We start from the raw sequence: 24244 nt of genomic DNA, 5'->3' as shown, positions 1-24244 counted from the left end.
TTGCCCCAATCTCACCATGAAGAAATCTCCAGTTTTTTCCTATCCCAGTGAGACTTGCAAATGCTCATACTTGAGATTATTTGCAGAAGAAAATAAATATTTATATTCTTTGATAAAGAGGCCAAGAGAGAAACTTAGGAGAGTAAATATGGAAATTAACAAATAATAAGATTAAGAAAGGGTTATAGCCCCGAGAATAAAAATATAGATTAAGTAGAGTTATGAACTCACAGGAAAAGAAAACCATAAACAGGAAGGGAAATGACTGGCTCTAAGGAGGCCCTGGAGCTGCCTGGCGTTCCCGACAATCTCCTCTGTTACGCAAGCTTTACTTATTTATTTTCCCTTTGTGGTCAGAGTGCTTCCCACTTAACACTTCTCCAGGAAAAACGGCAATAGGGATCTGGGAGAATGTCAGGCAGGCCCTTTGGTTCCTTGATCGCTCACAGCCAGGTGGCAGACAAGCCTCCCATCACCGCATCATCAGACCTTTGACTGGGTTTCGGTCCCTGCCTCTGGGGCTGCTGTGTATCTTTGAATCAGCTGGCTGGTGGCTCAAAGCATCTTTGGCTGTGGGCCTCCACTCCCCTCCTCTCTGAGTGATTCCCCAACCTGGTCGGTGCTCAAGGTGGGGTCCATAGCCTCCAGCAACCCCATATCACAGCTGCTGCCACAGCCAGAGACCTTCTGCCCCTTAGTGTTCCTGGTTACCAGCCTAGCAATCCTGCTAGTTATTGACAAGAGGACTGTAGCTCCCAGCAGCCCTAAGCTGCTCTTGGGTCCAGATCCTCTTAGATCTCCCCAGCCATGGACCACTCTCTCTCCTCGGTGCAGCTCCCTCCCTGGGTGCCCTGTGGGCTGGGAGCAGATCAACCCCTGCACTTGCTGTTGTAGCTGATGCTTTGTGTAGACAGCCAGGGGACACGGTTAGCTGCATCAGGGGTGAAAAGACTGAGACCAAAAGAGAACCTATAAGCAGTTTCACTTCCGTGTGCAGCCGTTACCCTCCCATCATGGACATACAGGGTGTTGCTAAGAGGGAGGGTTGGGAAGGCGGGAAGGGCTAGGAAGCAAGGTGGGTGCTCCGGGGCTATGGTCTCTACCCACAGGCCAACCTGCTGCCCATGATGAGAGCCACCGCTCGCCCCCGGGGATGCATCACCCATTCCAGGTCACTGCTGAGAGCCCTACTTTTCAAAATCGGCGCATTTTCAGGTTACTGGAATAGGTAGGACTTGAAGATCACAGTTCTCTCAACCCCCAAATAGCCGGGGTCCCCCATCCGGCACGCAGACCACACTCAGGCAATGACTTTTCCATTGGCCTAGTGCATGCAGTGCCTCTTGCCCATTGCAGGAGGCCAAGGTCCATATTAATGCCTGGCTTTACCAGCACCTAGCTCCCCCGCCAGTCTGGAAATGTTTAAGGACAGAAATCTCGACCCATGAGTCTGAAACTCCAGAGCCCCAACACTTTTTTTTTAACATCTTTATCGGAGTATAATTGCTTTACAATGTCGTGTTAGTTTCTGCTGTATAACAAAGTGAATCAGCTATACGTATACATATATCCCCATATCCCCTCCCTCTTTCGTCTCCCTCCCACCCTCCCTATCCCACCCCTCTAGGTGATCACAAAGCTATGGCTCGCTGTACTATGCGGCTGCTTCCCACTAGCTATCTATTTTATATTTGGTAGTGTATATATGTCCATGCCACTCTCTCACTTTGTCCCAGCTTACCCTTCCCCCTCCCCATATCCTCAAGTCCATTCTCTAGGTCTGTGTCTTTATTCCTGTCCTGCCCCTAGGTTCATCAGGGGCATCACCATTTTTTTTTTTTTTTTAGATTCCATACATATGTGTTAGCATACATTATTTGTTTTTCTCTTTCTGACTTACTTCACTCTGTATGAAAGACTCTAGGTCCATCCACCTCACTACAAATAACTCAATTTCGTTTCTTTTTATGGCGTTTCTTTTTATTCCATTGTATATATGTGCCACATCTTCTTTATCCATTTCTCTGTCGATGGACACTTAGGTGGCTTCCATGTCCTGGCTATTGTAGACAGAGCTGCAATGAACATTGTGGTAAATGACTCTTTTTGAATTATGGTTTTCTCAGGGTATATGCCCAGTAGTGGGATTGCTGGGTCATATGGTAGTTCTATTTTTAGTTTTTTAAGGAACCTCCATACTGTTCTCCATAGTGGCTGTATCAATTTACATTCCCACCAACAGTGCACCCTCTCCAGCATTATGACACTCTTGTTTAAGTGTTTGTTGAACTGTTTTGATCCTCTCTTCAGCCGAGGGCGGTCCACACTCACCTGTTTCACTCTGGCTCCTAAGGTGAGGAAGCCACAGAAGGCGGCTTTCAGCTCTGCAGAAGCTGAGCCTGCCAGGCTGTGATGCCCTCCTGCACACCCCGTGCTGGGAACAGGTCAGACACTTCCCCCACAGCTGTGCTGTGTGTGAAACTGGACCAGCGTCCAGTCGCTCCCAGCTGTAACTTTTTGACTGCCAGCCTGAGGTCCTGCTGAGATCAGTACCCTGTCGTCCTCAGCCCAGCACTTCCTCCTTCATCGGAAGGAGGACCTTTTGCTGGACCTGTTTTTCTCTCTGCCCTTGGGAGCAGTGACTGGATTAAATAGGCCTTGTACCTGGAGGGCTCCCCAGCCAGCAGCCCCCTTCCCAGCAACAATGCCCTGGAGGTGGGGGTGTGGAAAGGGGCCAGGCAGGAACACCGCAGTGATGCCAGGAGCTGTTGCTTTTTGAGCATTTGTTAGGTGCCTCTAAGGGGCAGGCTCCAACCTTTGTGCGATCAGCTCAGCCATCCAAGGATCCTCGAAGTTCATACACTGCTTTGTAGGGTTCAACCTACTTTCACATGCATAATGCAAATTTGATGTCCAAGCATTTAGATTTGTAAAATATTTCAAGGTTTGACAATGACATTTTAAAGGGATTTGTTACTTTACGAAAGCATTCAATACAGATTTGCCTTGGATAACTAACACATTTTAAATTTCTCAATCCAGAAAAATATGGTACTCCTGCCGCATTTGTAGGAACTCAGTTGCAGAAGGAAGATACAGATACAGAATAAACAGGGAGAGACAGAAGGAAGATACAGTTAATAAGGGCTGAGGGACTTCCCTTCGTGGTCCAGTGGTTAAGAATCTGTCTTGCAATGCAGGGGACTCCGGTTGGATCCCTGGTCAGGGAATTAAAAGCCCTCATGCCCAGGGGCAACTAAGCCCACGTGCTGCAACGAAAGATCCCACGCACTGCAACTAAGACCCAACGCAGCCAATAAATAAATAAATAATAAATAAACAAATAAACAAACATTAAAAAAAAAACAGTGAGGGCTGGCAAATGAATCTTCCTGTCCTGGAACGTGTTATTTTTCTAATGCGGCAAAATTTGCTGTTTTTCCCTCCCTTTTCTTTAGAATGAGTTGCCAAGGTTTTCATTTATTTGTCAATCCAGGAATAACGTTTTAAGTTCAAAGGACACAGCTGGATCCTTTCTGTCACCTCCAGTCCCCAGTGTTTGTCAGACAAGAGTGTGTTTTCCAGCTCATCCTTTCTTCCTCAAAACCCAGGGCCTGCATCCGAACCCCTGTGAGAATCAGCCTTTTGTTTTCCAACTGCATCGGGTCTTAGGTGCGGCATGCGGGATCTTTTTTTCTTCAACTGCAGCACATGGGCTCTTCATTGCAACGTGCGGGCCCAGTAGCTGTGGCGCGCAGGCTTAGTTGCCCCGCGGCATGTGGGATCTTAGCTCCCCGACCAGGGATTGAATTCACATCCCCTGCATTGGAAGGCGGATTCTTAACCACTGGACCACCAGGGAGGTCCCTCCCTTAAGTTTTTGAGACAATGTCTCACCTGCCAGCAAGGCCGCCGCGTTGGTCTGAGGGTGGGAAGCCCGCCATGCCCCTCCTTCATTGAGCAGAGGCTGGGATGGGGTACATGAAGCACCTCACGTTAACCAGCACGATTGCTTTGACTTCAGAAAGAATCCCTGTTCCAGATATTGTCCTTGTTCTGAAGTTCCAGGAAAGCAGGAATTGTGTCTTTCCTTCAAGGACCTTCCAGTAAGTAGGTAGTATTAGCATTGCTGGTTTTCCTTTTGAGAGACATTTCTGCTGACATCTTCAAACCAAAAGTGCAAAGAGAGGAATGCAGTGGGTCACCATGAGGCTTTGGAGAAATGGTTATACTGGTTGGCTTAGGAGGCTTTGAGTATGATTTTAGAATGGAAAATGAAATATAAACTTAAGGCTTAGAAGAGGGTGGTAACCAAGAAAAACCTTTGCCAGTGGTCCTGTAACAGCATATTTTAAGCATAGAGAGTCTAGAAGCAGAAATGAGGATACATATTAGATGGTTTATTGATATTCCAGTACAACACGATACAGTGCATGGTATGTTCAATGTGATACCCCTCATTAGCAGTCTTTTAGAGCACTCTGCAAAATTGCAGGGAATGTCAACCATTGATCAATGTATTTGCACAGTATCTGCATCTGCATTTCTGATACAATACCTAAAGCATTTATTTCTGATTTTCAATAAATAAACCTTTAGCATACCCCAGAAGAAGTAATCAAGGGGGTTCAAGTTACAAAATATATTCTCACTGTAGTCTCTGTTTTCTCTGGCAAGTTCAGAAGCTAAGCATTGACATCTCCATTGGACGTGGAGAAATAGTCCAGTGCAGTGAAGGGAGCACAAGATTTCCCGTCACACAGAGTGGAGGCCAAAGCCTGGCCCAGCCACTTATAACCCCTATGTGGCCTTGGCAAGTAACTAGTCCTCTTCCTGCCTCAGTGTTGTCATCTGTAAAATGGAGATGGTAACAGTCTCAACCTTATGGAATCATTCTGGGTATTGGCCATAGCATGATTAAAGTGCCTGACACTTGCCAGGCAGCCAAAAAATGGGATTATTACTGTGTTATAGAACTACAGTGCTTGCTTTCTCTTTAGCTTACATGCAGGTGACTTATTTTTAGTCTTTTTTTAAATCTTTTTTTATTGAAGTATAGTTGATTTACATTTTAGGTGCACAGCAAAGTGATTCAGTTTATATATATATATATATATATATATATATATATATATATATATGTATACATATATTCTTTTTCAGATTATTTTGCATTATCAGTTGTTACAAGATACTGAATATAGTTCCCTGTGCTATACAGTAGGTCCTTGCTGTTTATCTGTTTTATATATAGTAGTGTATATCTGTTAATCCCAAACTCCTAAATTATCCCATGTGACTTTTAATGTGTACCTAGTAGAGCTAAAATGACATAAGACAGTTTCTCCAATGTTTGGCTCACTGAAATCAATCTCCTCCTACTTTTCAACTCGTTCTGATGCAGAGAGAAATCCTTACAATCTTTACATTTTCTCAAGCCTGTCACCAATTAAGCATCAGCAGGGCTAGATTATATAAGAGCGTTTCCACTACGTAACATGGAAGAACTTGTCCAGAAGTGGAAGTCAAGTGCAGGAAAACAGTTATAAGACCTCAAGGAAACCTAAGCTTTCTAGGTTTCAGAATGGGCGTTTGTAATATGCTGAGCTTGGGTTATGTGGTTTCAAGGTTGCTTCTAGCCTAAGTGCTATGTTTCTGTTTGCTCACTTGGCGAGCTTGGGGCTTGTCTCAGCAATTTGGTTTGTAAAGTTTTGAATTCATAGCTCACAGAATGATAAGCTGGAAGAGACCACCCAGGGTAACATTCTGGTTTTACAGATGAGGAAACTTGGACTCAGAGAATAAGGCTTCCCCACCATCCTTATATCACATAGCTAGTTTTTGGCTGAACTAAAACCAGAACCCAGGTGTTCTGACTCCTAGATCAATGCTCTTTCCTTTATATCGCATGGCTTCTTTCCTGCAAATGGGGTATCACATTTAAGAACCAAATATGAAAACAGCACAGCTAACCTCTGACTGACTCTGACAACCTAATTGTTTATGGAATAACTACAAAATTACATAAGTCAAATTGATCTGACTGTTGAAAGGACTATTTGAAAGGTTTTCACATTTAAGTCTGTCTATCTTCTAGTCATCGAGAAAGACACATTATTATTAGAATTTAGGAATAGCAAGAGGGTTATGGCTGGCATGCTCTCGGTCCCTTCATCTCTGGGCTTTGCATTTTAGAAGGCTTGGGAAGCTCTGGATTTCCCATCACCAAGTAGCTAGGATCATACACTGTAACCTCAGAATCTAACACTTAATCTGCAGCTTCCCTGACTTTATATTACCCTGTGGTTAAACATTTTCATTCCTGATGAAATAAGGAAATGGTGTCATATTGACTAACCAAAGTCGCCATGGGACTCTGCTAATCACGAGCGTGATCACGAGATGTACATAGCATATGTGAGTAACCGAGAAATAACAAATCAAATCCAACTGCTTTGTTAGATGATGGACACATTACAAGTCGACGCGGTGAGGGAGTGGTGTCCTGTTAACCAGTCACCGTTCTGAGTGTCTGTCCTGCAGTTCTGGCTCAGACTAAAGTCCGGCACTCTCCTTTCTCACCGGGCTCAGGCTGAGCCTTCCATGGAAGCCGCATTTTTTGACACTGGAGCAGAGAGAGGAACCTTGGGGTATTTCATTGGAAACAACTCTCAGTGAACAAGCCTGTGCAGCATTTATTCTAAGAGTTCTGCTTGATTTGAGTTAATTTTGGTGCAAAGAATATACTTTCTGCACGAATTTGGAGGAACATCAGTTGTGAAAATTTATTTTTAAAAGAGTGGCTTTTTTTTTGTAAAAAGAGGACAAAAGACCATACATTTAGGTTGCTTATTTTTTGCCATTTTAGTGAGATGCAAAACATTCAAGTCAGGTTCCTAAAAATTAAGAAAAGGAACCAGAAAGCATTCAATACTGAAAAAAAAATCTTCATGACATGTTATATCTTAGCTTCAGATTATGGTCCGTGGATATACAGAGGAAGAGAGGAATGAAACCAAAAGCACAAAACTAGGAGAGAAAAGGCTGAGAACCAGGCAAACAAAAACAGAGAAAGATACAGGCAGTGAAAGGAAGAAAGATGAGAAAAACCAAAAGAGGGTTAGAAGAGAGAATGATTTTTAGGGACTAGGAGAAAGGACAGTGGAGCTGGGTGGCTTTCCTAGCCCGCCCTTAAGCCCAGCTTGTTGCCGTTTTCATCACCTTTGATTGAAGTCTTACTCTCCACCTAGACTATCAATTCCACCAGCACAAGAACTGCACTGGGTCTGGCTCTCTATTGTTTTCCCAGTGCCTAGCACAGACATAGTCAACACTGTAAGAATTAGTCAATGAATGGATGAACAAAGGAACAAGTGAAGAAAGAATGTGTAAGGGAAGAGTCCTGTGGCCCAACCAGCTGGGGCAGTGGTCCCCTGAGAACTGCCATTGTTTCCTCAAAAGCAAGAGACCGTGGACTGGGCTGACCTGGGCCCCGCAACACCTACAAGAGCATTTCTTCAGAGGCAATTCCACCGTCTCGCCCATGTTCTCTTTGCTAAGCATTAGAACACTGTTTTGTCTCTCTTTCTCTAGGAAACTTTCTGAAAGCTGATGTTTTCGCCAGCCCAACCTTGCATATCACCATGTCTCCTGGTACCTTCTCACCCCAGGCCCAGTTGTCTGAGGTTCTCAAATGCTTCTATTCCATCAGCCTCCCTGGAATCCCTGTCCTGATACAGACCAACTCTCCTCTCCTACAAGGCTGCCTTCTTGGCTCCCCTGAGAGGAGTCCCCTGTCCTTTAACCCACTGGTGGCAGCGGCTGATCTTCCTACCCCCTCAGTACGAAGGGCCCCAGAAGAGGGTCAGCTGACTCAACTCCCCATCGCCGAGAAATCTTCACCGTCATGTGAAAACCCATTCTTCAAGCCTTTCCATCACTGTCTTTTAATACCCCCTGGTCACTCCTGTGTGTCATCCACCCCTTCTACTGACCTCCTTCAGGATGAATTCGTGGATTTCGTGCATGATTCATCCAAAAGATCCTCCTCTGCAAATTGTGATTTTTTAAATCTGTAGTAAAATATACATAAAACATAAAATTTTACCATTTTAACCATTTTACCTGTAGAGTTTTATGGCATTCAGTACCTTCACGTTGTTATGCAGCCATCACCACCATCTATCTCCAGAGACTTTTCATCTTCCCCAACTGAAACGCTGTACCCATGAAATACGAACTCCCCAAATTCCCTGAAACTTTATCAGATTTCAGGCCCTCTCACTCTAGAATTTTTATTTCCTGAAGTTGTGCTGCCTTCAGAATTTTAAATATTATTCCACTTTCTGTCCACAGTCTCCCTTCTTGCCAGGAGGCCTGGATGCAGACAGGTCTGGGTGGGGATCCCAGCTAAACTATTTGCCAGCCTCAGTTTCTTCATTTGTAAAATTCAGGTATAGATAATACGGCAGATAATATAAATACCAAATAGATAAGAGAACTGGAGTCCACTGGATGGTCAAAAGGATTAAGTGCTGACAGAGCATTTAGCACAGGTTTGTGCCTCTCCATCCCTCCTACCAGTCCACACGCTAGTGTGCCTCACTCCAGCCACTGCTCTGCTGACATTCCTAGCTTCCTGATACCTTTGTTTTTCTGAGGCCCATTCCAGGGGACACACCATCTTGTATCAGTCCAACTCTCTGCCTCAACTCCACACCCACTTGGGCTGTTGGTGAACAGTGGTCTTTGCTGGAGTCATTACAAGGCACGGTCTCCCGGGCTTCCCTGGTGGCGCAGTGGTTGAGAGTCCGCCTGCCGATGCAGAGGACACAGGTTTGTGCCCCAGTCCGGGAAGATTCCACATGCCGCGGAGCGGCTGGGCCCGTGAGCCATGGCCGCTGAGTCTGCACATCTGGAGCCTTTGTTCCGCAACGGGAGAGGCCACAACAGTGAGAGGCCCGCGTACCCCAAAATAAAGAAAAAAGGCACAGTCTCCCATTCCGCCCCTGCAAGCAATTAATGGGCCCCTATTTGGCTTCCTCTTCCCATTCCTCATGCCAGCCATTTCAGATCTTTCCTCTTCACTCCATCTCCCTACCCTGCCACTACCCAAGCAGTTACCATTTATCTTCTGTGTCTCCATAGATCAGAGTTCTTAAACTTTAGTGCACATAGGAATCATGCAGGTCCCCTAAGAGGTTCTAATTTCGTAAGAGACATTGGGGTTGAAATCTGCTGTTTTAACAAGCAACCCCAGGGGATTTTGATATGCAGAGTGCCCAGTTCACTTTTTGTGGAGGGCTCTCCTAAGCCACAAGCTCCTTGAGAGCAGACATTTTGTCTTACCTGATTTTCATCTCTAAATACCTGGCAATAGATATTGAAGGACTGATTGAATGAATGAATCTGGCTGTCACTCTGCACTTCAGCATAAGTTACCATTCTCCTTTGAAATGCTAATTGGCTACAGCTATCTAAATGCAGCTTAAATCTCTTTAATATGTTTTATCCTATCCTTTATCAGCCCTTTTCACTTCCATTGGGGGTAGGGGACTATAAAGAACGTGTTATTCTCTGACTAACAACTACCAAAAAAAAAAAAAAAATACCAATCCAAGAGCCAGATGAGGTTTAGGCAGAAGTGTAGAGATACATAGGTTGGGTCTTTCCCCTTTCCTCTTAGGGGAGGAATGTACTCTGCTGACTCTTGTTCTAGGGATCATCTAGGCAGACGTCTTTGTAGCCACTGCAGTGGACTTTTCTGGAGTGGAAAGAATCTTAAGCAGGAAGGTCACTGCTAGGGATATTGGGAGAAGGTGACTTAGAGAAATAGGTAGAGATACAGACTGACATCCAATCAGTGGTGGAAAGGCTCACCTGCCTTCAAATCCTAACTGCCATTTTCTAGCTTGTGATAAGGGTAATTAAACTGCTGGGGCCGCTTTATTCCTCATCTGTAAAATGGGACAGTGATTTACCTTGCAAGCTCTTTTGAGGATTGAAAGACGGGGTATAAGTAATTCACAGTGATTCTATGATGGTAGGCAATCAGGCAGAGTTTTCAAGAGAGGTGGGTATCTCGTTAACCATCTGTCTTTACCACAATGGAGGGGACACACACACACACACACATATGCACTCACACCCCTACACTGAGTCAGCCTGGAAAAACAGAAGTGGCACCAACTATTGCCCTCTGGGGAAGTCTAACTCTAAAACCTCCCTCCCACTGTAATAAAATGTTTCCAAAGAGAGCAGACAGGGTAACCTAGGGCCATACCCTTCCACTTCCCTCTTCCCTGAGCAGAGCTGGGAGCCTGTCTTGGAGAAATGGGAGGTAAACCAGCATGGGTGGCTGGAACTGAAACATTTCTTTTAGTATCTCCAGACCCTACCTCATCATTCATCAAGATTCACTGATCGCCCACAGCGTTCAGGGCGCTGCTCTAAATGCTTTATCCGGGACCTCCCTGGGAGCCCCTACGAAGTTTGTTGCAATATTTAATTCCCACCCTCATCCTCTCCCCACCCCTGGCCAGAAAGAGTACCTTTTGCTTTGGATGCTAAGAAACTTTGATTTAAATGTTAGTAATAATGAACATTTATAAACATTCTTTACAGAACTTCAGGCGCTCTTCCATATTTATTCCCTTTTTCCTGCACATGTGTTTGTTTTTAGGAGAAGAATTTGGACTGGTTTCCTCGGATGAGAGCTATGTCCCTTGTTAGCAATGAAGGTGACAGTGAACAAAATGAGATTCGGAACCTGCAGGAGAAGTTGGAATCGACCATGAGTCTGGTCAGACAGCTGTCGGGTCAGCTGGCGGAGCTCAAGGAGCAGGTGGGTCCACTCGGCAGATGGAGCTGGGGGGCGGGGCATGTGAAATCATTCACCACTGTGAGAGAGGGGTGGCTGGAGACTCCTGGGTGCAAGATTGTTATCCACGATGGACTGTAAATTCCCATAAAAAAAACACCCCACGTTGTGTTGTAAGAACCAAATCTCTGCAAGCAGAGGCTACTCCTATTTATCACACCGCCCCATCTTGTGTGACACTTATACGGAACGGGGAAGGAAGGAGCAGATGCCGAAAGACAAGGACCTCTTTGGACTTTTTTATAGAAAATCGTATTCTTTTTTTTTTCTTTAGTGGTGCACGGGCCTCTCACTGTTGTGGCCTCTCCCGTTGTGGAGCACAGGCTCCGGACGCGCAGGCCCAGCGGCCATGGCTCACGGGCCCAGCCGCTCCGCGGCACGTGGGATCCTCCCGGACCGGGCCACGAACCCACGTCCCCCGCACCGGCAGGCGGACCCCCAACCACTGCGCCACCAGGGAAGCCCTAGAAAAATCGTATTTTCTGCCATCATAACCATTACTAAATTCATCAGAAAGGCAGATCGTCATTAGTACCTGTCATTTCAACACTACAATCAACCCCTTCGTCGTGTAAAATTGTTAGCATTAGTAAAAATAATATCAAAAGTAACCGTGGTAGGTTTTAAAATGACTAAGGTGATGGCGATGATTATATGTGTGTGACAAGCAAAGGCTGCTTTAAAAGAATCACAGTTCCTCTTTCTTAACCGCAGAGAGCGGTTTGCTCTGTTTCTCTGCCTAGGGAAATTCACTTTAAAAAATATTTTCTCTTTTTTGATAAATATATTTTCTATGTTGCTGGACAGACTATAGGTGCTTGGGAAATAGTCACCCAACATTGTGTGTCCCACCAGCACTGAAAAAGAGTGAGAAAATCAGCTCAACGCATTCTCTCTTTTCCCCCAGATGACAGAACAAAGGAAGAATAAGCAGAGACTGGGCTTTCTCGGATCAAACACACCCCATGTGAATCATCACATGCCACCGCACTGATACCATGGGGGCAGCCGTGACGAGCCTTTCATCAGTGTACTGCCTGATCACTGAATAAAGAACTGAGATGGAGGGGAGTGAACAGTGCCTATTGTTGAAAAGTTAAAAACAACCAAGTGCCAAGATGTTGAGTGGTTTAGCTCCGAGAACAATTTCTAACTGTGTTTTCATGGTTGAGAAGACCAAACTTAAAATGCAGCCACTAAAAAGCACACATCACGCATTCTTAATGCAAAGAGAGGTCCCTTGCTCAAATGGACAGAGAAGGTAGGGGGAGGCGGGGTAGAAGGAGATGCAGGGCGGAGAGAACTACCTTTGGCTGAATCTATAAGAGTCCATTTTGTCTTAAATGCTGACTGCAACCTTTGTTACGGTTGGTTGGAATTTCTTTCTTTTAATGATGGCATATAGATCAGTGATACAGGAAGTCATATTTTGGTGGCTAAGTTTTACTAAGGGAAATAACTGAAAAGATTAAAAATGAGAGTTGCAAACAAAAATGTTAATGCTTCCAAACCATAGCTATCACAGGCCAATTTCCTTATTTACAACGTGCAACACAGTGGCTTTACAGCTCTAGGAACTAGAGCTTTGGAGCTTATGCCCCTCGGGCTGACAACGCGACTGGAATGTGATTTCCTTCTCCCAGATTCAGAGGGGCTCTGTCAATATGGAATACAAAAAGAGGTTTTCATAAAACTTGTTTAAAAACATGCTTAAAGTCATGTAGAGGCTAAGATTTTTTAAAGATTTGGGAACAAAAAAGATGACAGTAAGCCCCAAGGACATATGTATGGTATTAAAATACATTGAGATTTAATAAATGAACATGCTTAAAGGTGACAGGAAATATTGAGAAACTTATGATGGTGGCATTGCCTTTTATAAATATGGAGTAAAAGCTATTTGATTCATGTTTGCTGTGCTTAAGAACTGAGTGGTTTTATTTATCCTATTCTTGCAGTTAGGAAAAAAATCCAGGAAACATATTGAATACTCAAGAAAATGCAGCATTTCAATTGCATATTTTAAACTGTATCAGTAAGAGCTTTTCAAAATGTAAAGAGATAATAATCTCTTCCTCAAATTGTTTGTATGTTAAATTATGCAACCAGAATTTGTGGAGGGAGAAATTAACCTGCCATGCTTGTATTATTCTTAGCAATTTTGCTGTTAGAATGTTAAGACAAAATTCAGATCATGAAAGTGTTAGGAGAACTGCCACGTGGCAAGAGAGCAGGCACATGACACCAGACTCTTGGAGGTGCTCTGCAAGCTGACCTTTCCTGGTCGCTGCCCTCAAAAGAACAAAAAATTGCATTTTTAAACTCTCATGTTATTACCACCAAGGTTTAAGTTCAGGACAGCGTTTGCTGTGACCATTTCTAAAGCTTTTGGATTATTTTAATATAGTTTAAGCTATTGGCTCCTAAAATTCTCAAATCATGGTCTGGGTAGATGATAAAGGATGCCTGAACCAATCCTTTTTCCACACACCCCATTAAAATGAAGACTTGGAGGAAAGCTGTTGAAACCCAGAGCAATGAATTTTTGAACTGAATCTGCTGGTACACCTCCCCCGCTCCTCCAAATACCTCCCCAAGTTAAGAATTCCTTACTCTGATCTGATAGTATTTTTCCTAACCCATTGCTGAAGAATCATGATTCAAAGATACTCAGAAACTGGGATATATATCTGTATGCAACACAGAACTTTGAACCTAGGAGGCATTCAGTAAATGTATGAGGAATTCCAGTGTCATTCGATCCTAATGCTTCACTGAAACTCTATATCATATATTTGATTTTTAAAAATGGCTTCACCAAAACTGAAGTAGGCCAAAGCAGCCATTTTTTTAAAAATCCAAGACCGTTATTGTTATTAACAGTATTAGATGAAAAGTACCTTTTAAAGTATTTTAATTAGGCAGAGAGTTTCATGGGTCGGGAAAAGAAGAGAAAGGTGGAAAACATTGGCTATATTCCAATGTCAGAACTTATCCCTGTTTAACACAAAGTAAAATTTTTCTGATGGATGTTCCAGCATCAAGAAAATAAGTTAATTTTTACAGATGAGAGCAACCTGCCTTTCAGATGAACCATCTAGTCTTTCCTTACGCTTTTTTATAGAGAACGAGCCATTGGGTATGTACTGCCACCAAGAAATGGCTTAACCTCTCCAACCATTGTGGAGTGGCAGGTCCCCGTGTCACAGTGTGTTTTCTCCTATGAGAAGTATTCAAAAGCGATTACAACTAACCAGACTCTTATTTAATCAAAATTGAAATATTTCTCAGTTGTGTTTCTCTCCTTCCTGCCTAAATACTTTAAGACTGTAAAGCAAAATAAACAAAAGCAAACAAAAAAAGGCAGTTTCAAGGCTATGAAATTCATGATGGAGAAGATAATCACGGGGAAATTTGACATTCGCTATAAATTTGTTTGTTTTGTATGTTTGTTAATGCAACTGGAATATTTGACCTAGACAAGTATCAATTAACATTCTCATATTTATATAGCAATATTAAAATAAATATAATCATCTTTGGTTTTGATGTTAAGGAAAATGTTTTACTATTTAGTTATTGAAACCCATATTGGTTTAAAAGTATAAGTTTCCGCTGAACATAATTTTTAATTTCAAAAGGATTTTATTCTCCTACATGTTCCATTCTGAGGTCCAAGAGTTTCATGCAAGTATGTTTTAAGATTATAATATTAAAAAATATTGTAAAGCAATTATACTCCAATAAAGATGTTAAAAAAACAAAAACAAACAAAAAGAAAACAAAAAAATAAATAAAATTTATACTTGTAAAACTTATATTTAAACTAACTTTAAAAAGTTAGACAGGGCTTATTTTCTTTCATACTGAAATTTTTCTGTTGGTGATGAGGATGCAGTTTCTAGTGGATTATTGATAAGTCAGGAAGATATTTCATCCAAGTCAGAACTAATTGTTTGCTTTTCTCCATATTCTCAGCTCGCAACTCATTGTTTTGGCTGCTCTTTTTAGTTTATAGTTGTTTTATTAGAAGCAATCATGCAGTAGGGGCCACCCTCTACCCCGACGCCCCAGGGCTGCGAATGAGCGGAGAGGCTGGGGATCTGGAGACTTGGGGAGGGAAGGTGCAGATTGGGACTTCGCTATGATTAGGGGAAAGGAGTAAAGGATAGATAATAGGATGAATGGGGCTTACCCTCCAGGAACCCAGTAGACTGGGGCATAAGTAAGTAAATATTGCACAAGTATAATGATGTGACAGATTACAGGCTCAAGAGATAACCCTTAAACATGCAAAGAACAGGGCTTTGTGGGGAGTAGCCATAAGAGGTGTGTTCCCTCCAGCAGTTCTTAAATCTTTACAGAATAAGAAATCAGCATATTCTGACCCACAGACCTGTTCCAGGATGCCCTGACACATGATACATTGCAAAAAGGGGTGCAGCAGGCATCTTAAAGACAAGCACAGGTGCCCACAGGAACCAGGCAAGTGACTAAAATGTATGCAAGTGTGAGGGGCACACTGTATGTAGGGAGAGGGGAGCCTGTGGAGAGCTTCTTTTTTTAAAAATTTATTTTAATTGAAGTATAGTTGATTTACAATGTTTGTGTTAATTTCTACTGTACAGCAAAGTGATTCAGTTTTATATATATATATATATATATATATGTTTTTTTTTTCATATTCTTTTCCATCATGGTTTATCCCAGGATAATGAATATAGTGCCCTGTGCTATACAGTAGGACCTTGTTGTTTATCCATTCTATATGTAATAGTTTGCATCTGTTAATGTGGGGAACTTTCTATTTGCAAGATTTGACACCTAATTCCACTTTGAAGAAAATGCCTGAGGCCAGTTGAGGCCCTCTAGTCACTCATTTGTTGATAAAGCGACCCCATTTAGTAGAAGAAAATACACTATACCAAAATGGAGCACAGGAGCTAAAATGCATGTGAAACTTGAGAAATCTGAAAACAAATCCAGGTGTCACCTCTGAAGTGTTTCCACAGACTTGAACTAATTTATAAAATTATCATACCAGTTCTCATTTCACCAGTAGCCTTTTTTTTTTTTTCCCTGCAGTAGAGGAATGCTACATTTGCCTCAGAAAACATGATTCTAATATATGTCAAAGCCAGATAAGTATAACTCATAAATTATTATTAATAAAATTGAATTTGTTTAGCTTTTTTGCATGGGATACTTTAAGTGCTTTATTCATTTCTTAATGTTTCTGAATAATGTATCCATTGGTATGAAAGTCATTATTACTGCTATTTTACATAATGAGACATGGGGGACAAAATGTTTGGTGACTTGAATCACACTGGTGAGCTAATCCAGGTGGACCATTGTGTCCAGTGCTTACTGCGAGTTGGTCAAATTCCCAGTTGGCCAACACCTACTGGTATATCTACATCCTGGTGATATACAGCAGGGGCTCTGTGGGTACAGGCCGTTTGGCCATCCAGGATTTCCTGGTTCTTAACCCCCAGAGCATGGGACAGCTGATATCAAAATGACTTGCATGAATCACCTGCAAACCACAAAGAGAATTCTCTGCTCACATGGGCAGTTTCTAGTGTCCTTGAAGCTGTGTGGCAAGAATTGTTTTGTTTTGTTTGGGATCCGAGGAAAGGTTTTGGGAGGGAAAGTGGACAATGTGTTCCTCTTCCAGTAAGAGTAACTAGCACGAAGGGCGGGGGGATACACGTGGAGGGGAGTGTGATGGACATTTGAAAGTCATCCTGCCTTTGACTGTCAACTGTAGTGCTTTAAGGAAGTCTTGGGAAGGCAAGTCTTCAGAGCACAGCTGCAGGCCAGAAATCTGTGTACTTGAACCTCTCCTATGTCCTTCCCCGACAGCAGAGGCGCTGGCACGTCACATGGAACGTGTCACATGGCAAACAAAGAAACGCAGAGACCAAACTTGATGAAAGTAGAAAATTTGTAAGAACAGAGAGAAGTTGTTGAACTCAGTTTGACTCAATCTAACAGAAAATTCTGGTCTTTACACTTCGATGTGGATTTCCCCCTAGATTAGCCTGTTCCCTTTTCACTCTGGTCCTTGGGGTAAAATCAGCTCCAGGTAGAATTGCCCTCCTAACAGCTGTGGAAATGTCGATGCAGGTGTGGATTCCCTCTACAATCCACTGCAGCACTTCCTTCCAAAGTTCTCCTTCCCTCAAATCTATTTGTATAGGAAAAACCTTCTTCTGAGGCTGCTGCCTGTTCTAATAACTGTGGTTTTCGTTTCGTTTTTATAATTGTCTTCACTGTGGACAGTTGTATCTGCCTTTCTGTCTGCCATAACCTGTTCCCTCTCTTTCAACATGGATCAAATGATTTTTTGCGACCCTGGTCTTCTCAGCAGTATATTCAAATAAAAATTTTGTGAACACATTACCTTAAAATTAGACCCGGCTTCATAAAAAATATTAATGTATTTTATATAATTTAGGGTTCTATTGGAGAAGAAAAATCAGGTTGGGTGACATGGACTCAGAAGATTTTAAGGATTTTTAAGGCTTTGACATCATGCAGTTGTAGTGAAGAGCTGGTGAAGAACTCGACGGAAGGCTGCTGCTTCTGCATCAGTGGTGGTAGGTCTGAAGTCACGGTGAGTCAGTGGGGCTGGTGGTCAGGAGAAAAAGCTGGGTGTGAGGCACGGAAGAGCAAGGACAAACTAGGACCCATGGGAACAAAATTCACATCTAGCTTTTGCTACCTCCAAACTCCATAGCTCATGTGACATAGAAAAGAAGCTAGTGTCCTTCACCATGGAGATGCATGTGCATCTGACCCAGGACTCAGTGAAGCTGAAGAGGAGATCTGATGGGAACTGGAAGATGGAAGACTGGACTGGCTGCTGCCCACACCAGCATGGTGAGCAGGAGATCAGGCTTCAGTGGTACCTGTTGCCTACTCCTTTTGAACTTAATGACTGTTGCTTCACTCCCACCTTCCAAATCTCATGAAAGTATCTCCTGTGGTCAAAATTAACCTATAATCCTATGAGAGAGGAGATTCTGAGAAACGTAGTTCCGGCTAAGCTAAACTGATGGAGTGCAAAGACACTCCACTGGAGTAGAACTTAATGCTCACCAATAGCGATGCTGCTCCTCGTACTGGACACACAAAGGACATATTTCCCAGCACCCATTGCGGTTTGGTGGAAACACACAACTAGTTCTCTTTTTTTTTTTAGATTTTTTTAAGGGTTTGTATTTTTTTAAGGGTTTTTTATGTTTGTTTGTTGGCTGCGCCGTGCGGTGTGCAAGATCTTACTTCCATGTTGAGGGATCGAACCCGTGCCCTCTGCAGTGGAAGTGCGGAATCTTAACCACTGGACCACCAGGGAATTCCCTAGATTTATTTGCTATTGAGGTAACTTTGGTTTTAACATTATATACGTTTCATGTGTACAACATTATATTTCTATTTCTGTATACCCTACAGCCTACCCACCACCAAAAATTTAGTTTCCGTCCATCACCATGCAGTTGATCCCTTTTACCCATTTCGCCCCTCTGGTAACCACTACTCTGTTCTCTGTATCTACATGTTTGTTTTTGTTTGGTTTGGTTTGTCCCATTTATTCTGTTTGTTTGTTTTTTATATTCCACATATCAGTAAAATCATACTATATTTGTCTTTCTCCATATGACTTATTTCACTTAGTATAGTACCCTCAGGGTCCATCCATGTTGTCACAAATGGCAAGATTTCTTCTTTTGTATGGTCATTAGTATTGCATTATGTATCTATACATACCACATATTCTTTATCCATTCATCCATTGATGGGCACTTAGGTTGTTTCCATATCTTGGCTATTGTAAATAACGCCATGATGAACATAAGGGTGCATATATCTTTTCAAATTAGTGTGCTCATATTCTTTGGATAAATGCCCAGAAGTAGGATGGCTGGATCATATGGTAGCTCTAGTCTTAACTTATTGAGGAATCTCCATACTGTTTTCCATAGTGGCTGCACCAATTTACAGTCCCACCAGCAGTGTACCGGGGTTCCCTCTCCTCCACATTGTTTCCAACATTTGTTATTCCTTGTATTTTGATGATAGCCATTCTAACAGGTGTGATGTGATATCTCATTGTGGCTTTGATATGCATTTCCCTGATAACTAGTGATGTTGAACACCTTTTCCTGTGCCTGTTGACCATTTGTATTTCTTTAGAAACATTTTTAATCGGGTTGTTTGCTTTTTTGTTGTTGAGTTAATATGAGTTCTTTATATATTTTGGATCTTAACCCCTTATCAGATATAGGATTTGCAAATATCTTCTCCCATTCAGTAAGTTGTCTTTTCATTTTGATGATGGTTTTCTTTGCTCTGCAGAAGCTCTCTAGTTTGATGTAGTCCCATTTGTTTATTTTTGCTTTTGTTTTTCTTGCCTGAGGAGATATATCTAGAAAGATATCGCTAAGACCAGTGTCAAAGTGCATACTGCCTCTGTTTTCTTCTAGGAGTTTTATAGTTTCAGACCTTACATCCAAGTCTTTAATCCATTTTGAGTTGAATTTTGTGTATGGTGTGAGACAGTGGTCCCAAGTTTCATTTTTTCGCATATGGCTGATATGACTAGTTCTGATTAGTGGATTGTGAGTTCAGTTGACAAGCAGGGGTGGTAGAAAAAAGGTCCCTGTACAACCTCAAGTTCTTTCCCCACCACATTAATCATGGAGGCCAGGATGGAACCAGCCTGAATCCCCAAGTCACCACTTTGAAGGGAGCTACCCTGGAGATCCTTGATACACACAGCAGAACTGATATGAGTGAGAAATAAACTTTTGTGTGTTAAGCCATTGAAATTTAAGGGTTTTTTTGTTTTTTGTTAAATAAATGAGATTGGGGTATGTGTGATTGTTGCTGTAGCATAACCCAGCCTACCTGACTAATCCAGATGTATGTATCAGGCACCAGAAAATTGACCCAAGTATACAACTTCCGGGAGGTGTGCAAGAAAAAATATAAAGAAAAATCTATGTAGGCAAAATCTAATTATTTATCATTTAAAAACTGAATGTAATCCAAAGGTCCAGTAATTTTGGGTGTGTTTTAAAATTTATGATTCAATCATAGGATGGAATGTTATGAATCTATGGGAAGTATGTAAACTGAGGCAACATTGGAAAACAGGCAGGATAAACTTTTAAAATGCCTACAAATTATATGTACACTATTAACTATAGAAAAGCATGTTTCTCAAAAAGACTTAAAACAAAATACACTGTAATGGTATTTGTTTTAAAACAACTATAGGATTATACAGTATTTTCCTTTTTTATTTTCTAAGCTTTTTATAGTTTTAAAAGTTGCTTTTATAGTATAATAACGTTTTTTAAAAGAAATGAAAGTTGTATTAAATCCAGCAAGTGTTTTCTAGGAACAAGTTTTCCCAAACTCATTTATATTGTATAGGATCATTGGAATTGTAGATTAAGTAAATACTATAGCCACAGATTATACTGATTTCAACAAGACATTTAAGAAAAGTTGCATGATATTCCTTTGGACAAAATAGAAAATTTGGCCTTGATTAGAGTTCTACAAATATGCATGCAAGTGAACAATTTTACCTAACATGAGATTAGGGTAAAATATCCTGGGCCTATTGTTAGATCTCTGTCCTTGGTCTTTTCCTGACCAACCTTTATTCCAATGTCTTGGAATAACAAAATAGCAAAATTATAAAATGTGGAGATGGCATAAAGCTGGGAAGTAGAGTAAACAGGATGGATGACAAAGTAACAATAGGGTCAGAAAACTAGAATAGTGAACAAAGCTATTGTGATAAACTTTAACTGGGAGAAATGTAAAGTTTAGCTCTAAAGAGCTCAGTTACATAAATATAGGGTAGAGAAGACAAACATTCATGTAAAAATCAAACAGACCTTGAGATTTTTAATAACTTCTATCTCTATATTTATATATTCATTAACTTCAACATATGTTTATTTAGTGTCTGTTATATTTAAGGAATATTGCAGACGTCCAGGCAAGATATGATGAGGGTTTCATCTCAAAGAGTAAGCGTTGGGGATAGAAAGACGGGTTGGTTGAATACAAGAAATATTCAAAAGGGAGAATGTACAGAACGTGGTGCCCACCTGGGTGCTCAAGAAGGAGGAATCCAGAACGATTCTTGGAGGGACTTCCCTGGTGGTCCAGTGGTTAAGACTCCACACTCCCAGTGCATGAATGGGGAAACAGTGATGCTGTTCATTGAGCTGGGGAATACTGAAGGAGTAGGCTGTGGGCGGGGGGAGTAAAAGATAAGTTTATTCTTGGACATACTAAGTTTTAGTTCTTTAAGAGACATCTGGGAAGGAATATCTGTTAGACAGTTGGATATAAATAAGGGTCTAGAGTCCATGACAGAAGTCAGGGCTAGAGATAGAAGAAAGAGTCATCAAGACATAACATGACAGAGAGACCAAAGTAAATAAATGCTGAAAGACAGAGAATAGACATTAAGAAGAGAAGATCAAGGGTAGAGCCCCAAAGAACATCTAGCAAGGGAAGCCCCAAAAAAGTGAGAAAACTCAGAGAGCTAATGTGAGAACAAAAAAGGAATGATGTTTCAGAAGTCAAGGGAGGAGAGAGATTCAAAAAGGTACAGAATTTCCTATCAAATATGTTAGTAGACTGTCAGAGCCTCATATACACCCTAACTTTATATTTGTAACATAAAAACTAGAGAGTAATGCCATACCTAATAATACAATATAGAAACAAAATTCCATCATCACACATAAACTAGATAATACCATTATTAAAGCAAAGAAAAGTCTCTTAAGGAATTTTTCTAACTGCATCTGGGCCACTCCCTTGACATTCCATTCTCAGAATCAGTTTGTGGACAGCCTAACGTAAGAAACTAGGGGAAAACTTTGACTCACTCTCATTGTGTCCTTACACCAGGATATGGGCTGCTCTCATCTGGAAAACGGGTGACCATCCCCTTTTACATGAGAGCTATGCTCTGAGTCAGTCCCCATGTCAACCTTCCCCTTCTCCCTTCTGTTCCCATCAAATCTTCTCATTCTACCTCTATAGGTAAACGTCCTGTATATAACTCTACAGGAAGTAGAATGGGGCAGGCGAGAAGCAAGGTTCATCTTGGCACGTCTACTCAGTGGAGGAAAAGTGTTGTGAGTCTGGACAGGAAGGTTGCTGGGAGTAATAAATATATTGAATGAAAAATGATTCTCTAGATTCTGGCGAATCTAGAATATTAGTGTAGAAAGAACGCACGTCTACGAAAATGGCTTGCAAGGCACTGCAATTTGGGCCGCTAGCATGCATGTCAACCTGCTCAAGCAAGAGAAGTAAAGTGGGAATGAAGAAAATGGTCTTCTTCTACCAAAGGGAGCTCCGTGTTCTCCTTCCTCCAGCATGTCTGACTGAGGGCAGCTAGGAGGGTAGCACCAAATAGGCTCAGTGTAGCACAGGACACCCTAAGGAACCAAGTCCTGGCCTCCCTTTCAAGTCAACCTTCACATGGTAGAGATACAACTGAGTGCTGAATTAAAAAGGACGTGGCAGCAGAGCCTTCTCTGCATCTGAAATTTTTAAATTGGAGTATAGTTGATTTATAATGTGATAATTTCTGCTGTACAGCAAAGTGATTCAGTTATACAGATATTCTTTTTCTAATATTCTTTTCCATTATGGTTTATCATAGGATACTGAACATAGTTCTCTGTGCTATGCAGTAGGACTTTGTTGTTTATCCATTCTATGTATAATAGCTACATCTGCTAGCCCCAACCTCCTATTCCATCCCTTCCTGAAACCCCTCCTTAATTTGGTTACATGAAGAATTACAGACAAGTATAAGCTCAGGAAAGTTTAAATGAGAAGCATATTTCTATCACCAGTTCAAACTCAATTCATAGTTGCAGGGCCCAGTTTTCTGGCTTCAAGATACCCAACACATGACAATTTACCTGCTTTTCAATAGTTTCAATATTGTGCTATTGGTTTGACCTGTACCTTGTGGTATGTGCCTTCTCTTGGTTTAAAATAATCCAGCAATGTGTAGACATGCATATAGACAAACACACAAATATTGGATGCACTATACCACGAAGTTGAGACAGACTTTGTGCCCCGCACAATCTTGTTCCTCTAGTGTCACCTTTAAAGACCCTGGGCTGGCTCAGTGAATGAGCTATGCGGGCAGCCAATCCAACACAGTGTGATGGCCTATTCTGTGAAGGCCATGCCCATCCGTGATTGTCCAGACTCCACTGTCTATCTGATTTAAACTGTCCGTGACTCGGTAATCACTTCTTTAAGTTAAAAACAATTGTAAAAGATACATTTAAATAAATTTAGAAATAAAAACAAAATAAAAATTGTAAATTTTTTTAAAGAAAATAATTATGCTGTGTATGGAGGATGGGAGATAAAGTGGAACATGCTCTGTAAAAAAGAACTCATGGGAGGGGAAAGGTTAGCTAAGAGAGGTGTTCTATGGAGCCCAGAAGAAGGGGCTTGGAGGAGAAGGGAGAGGGGCTCACAGTTGGAGCACGCTCAGCTGAGCTAATACTAGAAGCATCTAACATTCCCTGAATGTGCACCAAAGGATACTACGTGCTGCACATGTTTTAACTTATTCAATCTTCCTGTAACGCTATGATATATTTTAATTATCTCTAGTTTAAAGAGGAGGAAACTGAGGCAGGAAGAAGTTAAGCAATTTGCCCCAAATCCCACAGCTTATACGATCTGAACCAACACAGTCTGATTCTAAAATCCATCCTCTCAGCCCATGGGCTATCCCGTGCACTGAAAAACGAACAGAAGATGTAGGACAAGTCATGCTGGAGGAGAGATGGAAATGTAGCAGTGTCGTTAAATAATTAAAGTACAAGTCGGAGAGGCAGAGGCAGGAGGAAAGCTAGGCAGCTCTCAGAAGATGAAGATCTAGGACAAATGCCTGTGGGACGGGAGAAAATGAAGACAAGCTCCGCCTCTTCCTACATTTATTTATCCATTAAACATCTGTCAAGGTCACACACTGTTTCAAGCACTGAGCTGGGCACTGGAGATACAAAGGCAAAATATAACCACTATTCTTGAGAAGCTCACACTTCCAGAGTGAGATGGGCCAACATATATTTCAACACAATGTAGTAAATGCTAGGGTTAAAGTATGGAAGTTTCCATGTCCAAAGTGTGGAAAGAGGTGGCACAGCGGAAATGGCATCGAAGAACTGAATGGGAAGTTAGAAGTGGCCGAGGAAAGGGCTCAGGGAGAATAGGTCATTTGAAATCTCAGGCAGAGTGAAGGCAAACAAAGAGAGACAAGAAAAAAGGGACTGTGTTCAT

General features: G+C 41.9%; 1 protein-coding gene across 1 annotated transcript in view; it reads left to right on the top strand.

The window, feature by feature from the left end:
• The window catches only part of ITPR2 (inositol 1,4,5-trisphosphate receptor type 2), a 547001-nt gene extending 532410 nt beyond the window's left edge, over window positions 1–14591 (top strand). The window contains exons 56-57 of the mRNA XM_007446283.1: window positions 10682–10843; window positions 11787–14591. Of these exons, the coding sequence (XP_007446345.1) occupies window positions 10682–10843; window positions 11787–11873 (249 nt within the window). The 3' untranslated portion in view covers window positions 11874–14591. The remainder of the gene's footprint in view (window positions 1–10681; window positions 10844–11786) is intronic.
• Window positions 14592–24244: the final 9653 nt, after the last annotated feature.

This window comes from Lipotes vexillifer, unplaced genomic scaffold (genome assembly GCF_000442215.2).
Source record: "Lipotes vexillifer unplaced genomic scaffold, Lipotes_vexillifer_v1.1 scaffold477, whole genome shotgun sequence".
In the NCBI taxonomy this organism is placed as follows: Eukaryota; Metazoa; Chordata; class Mammalia; order Artiodactyla; family Lipotidae; genus Lipotes; species Lipotes vexillifer.
Note: the sequence above shows the minus strand (reverse complement) of the source record. Positions and strands in the feature narration are given on the sequence as shown.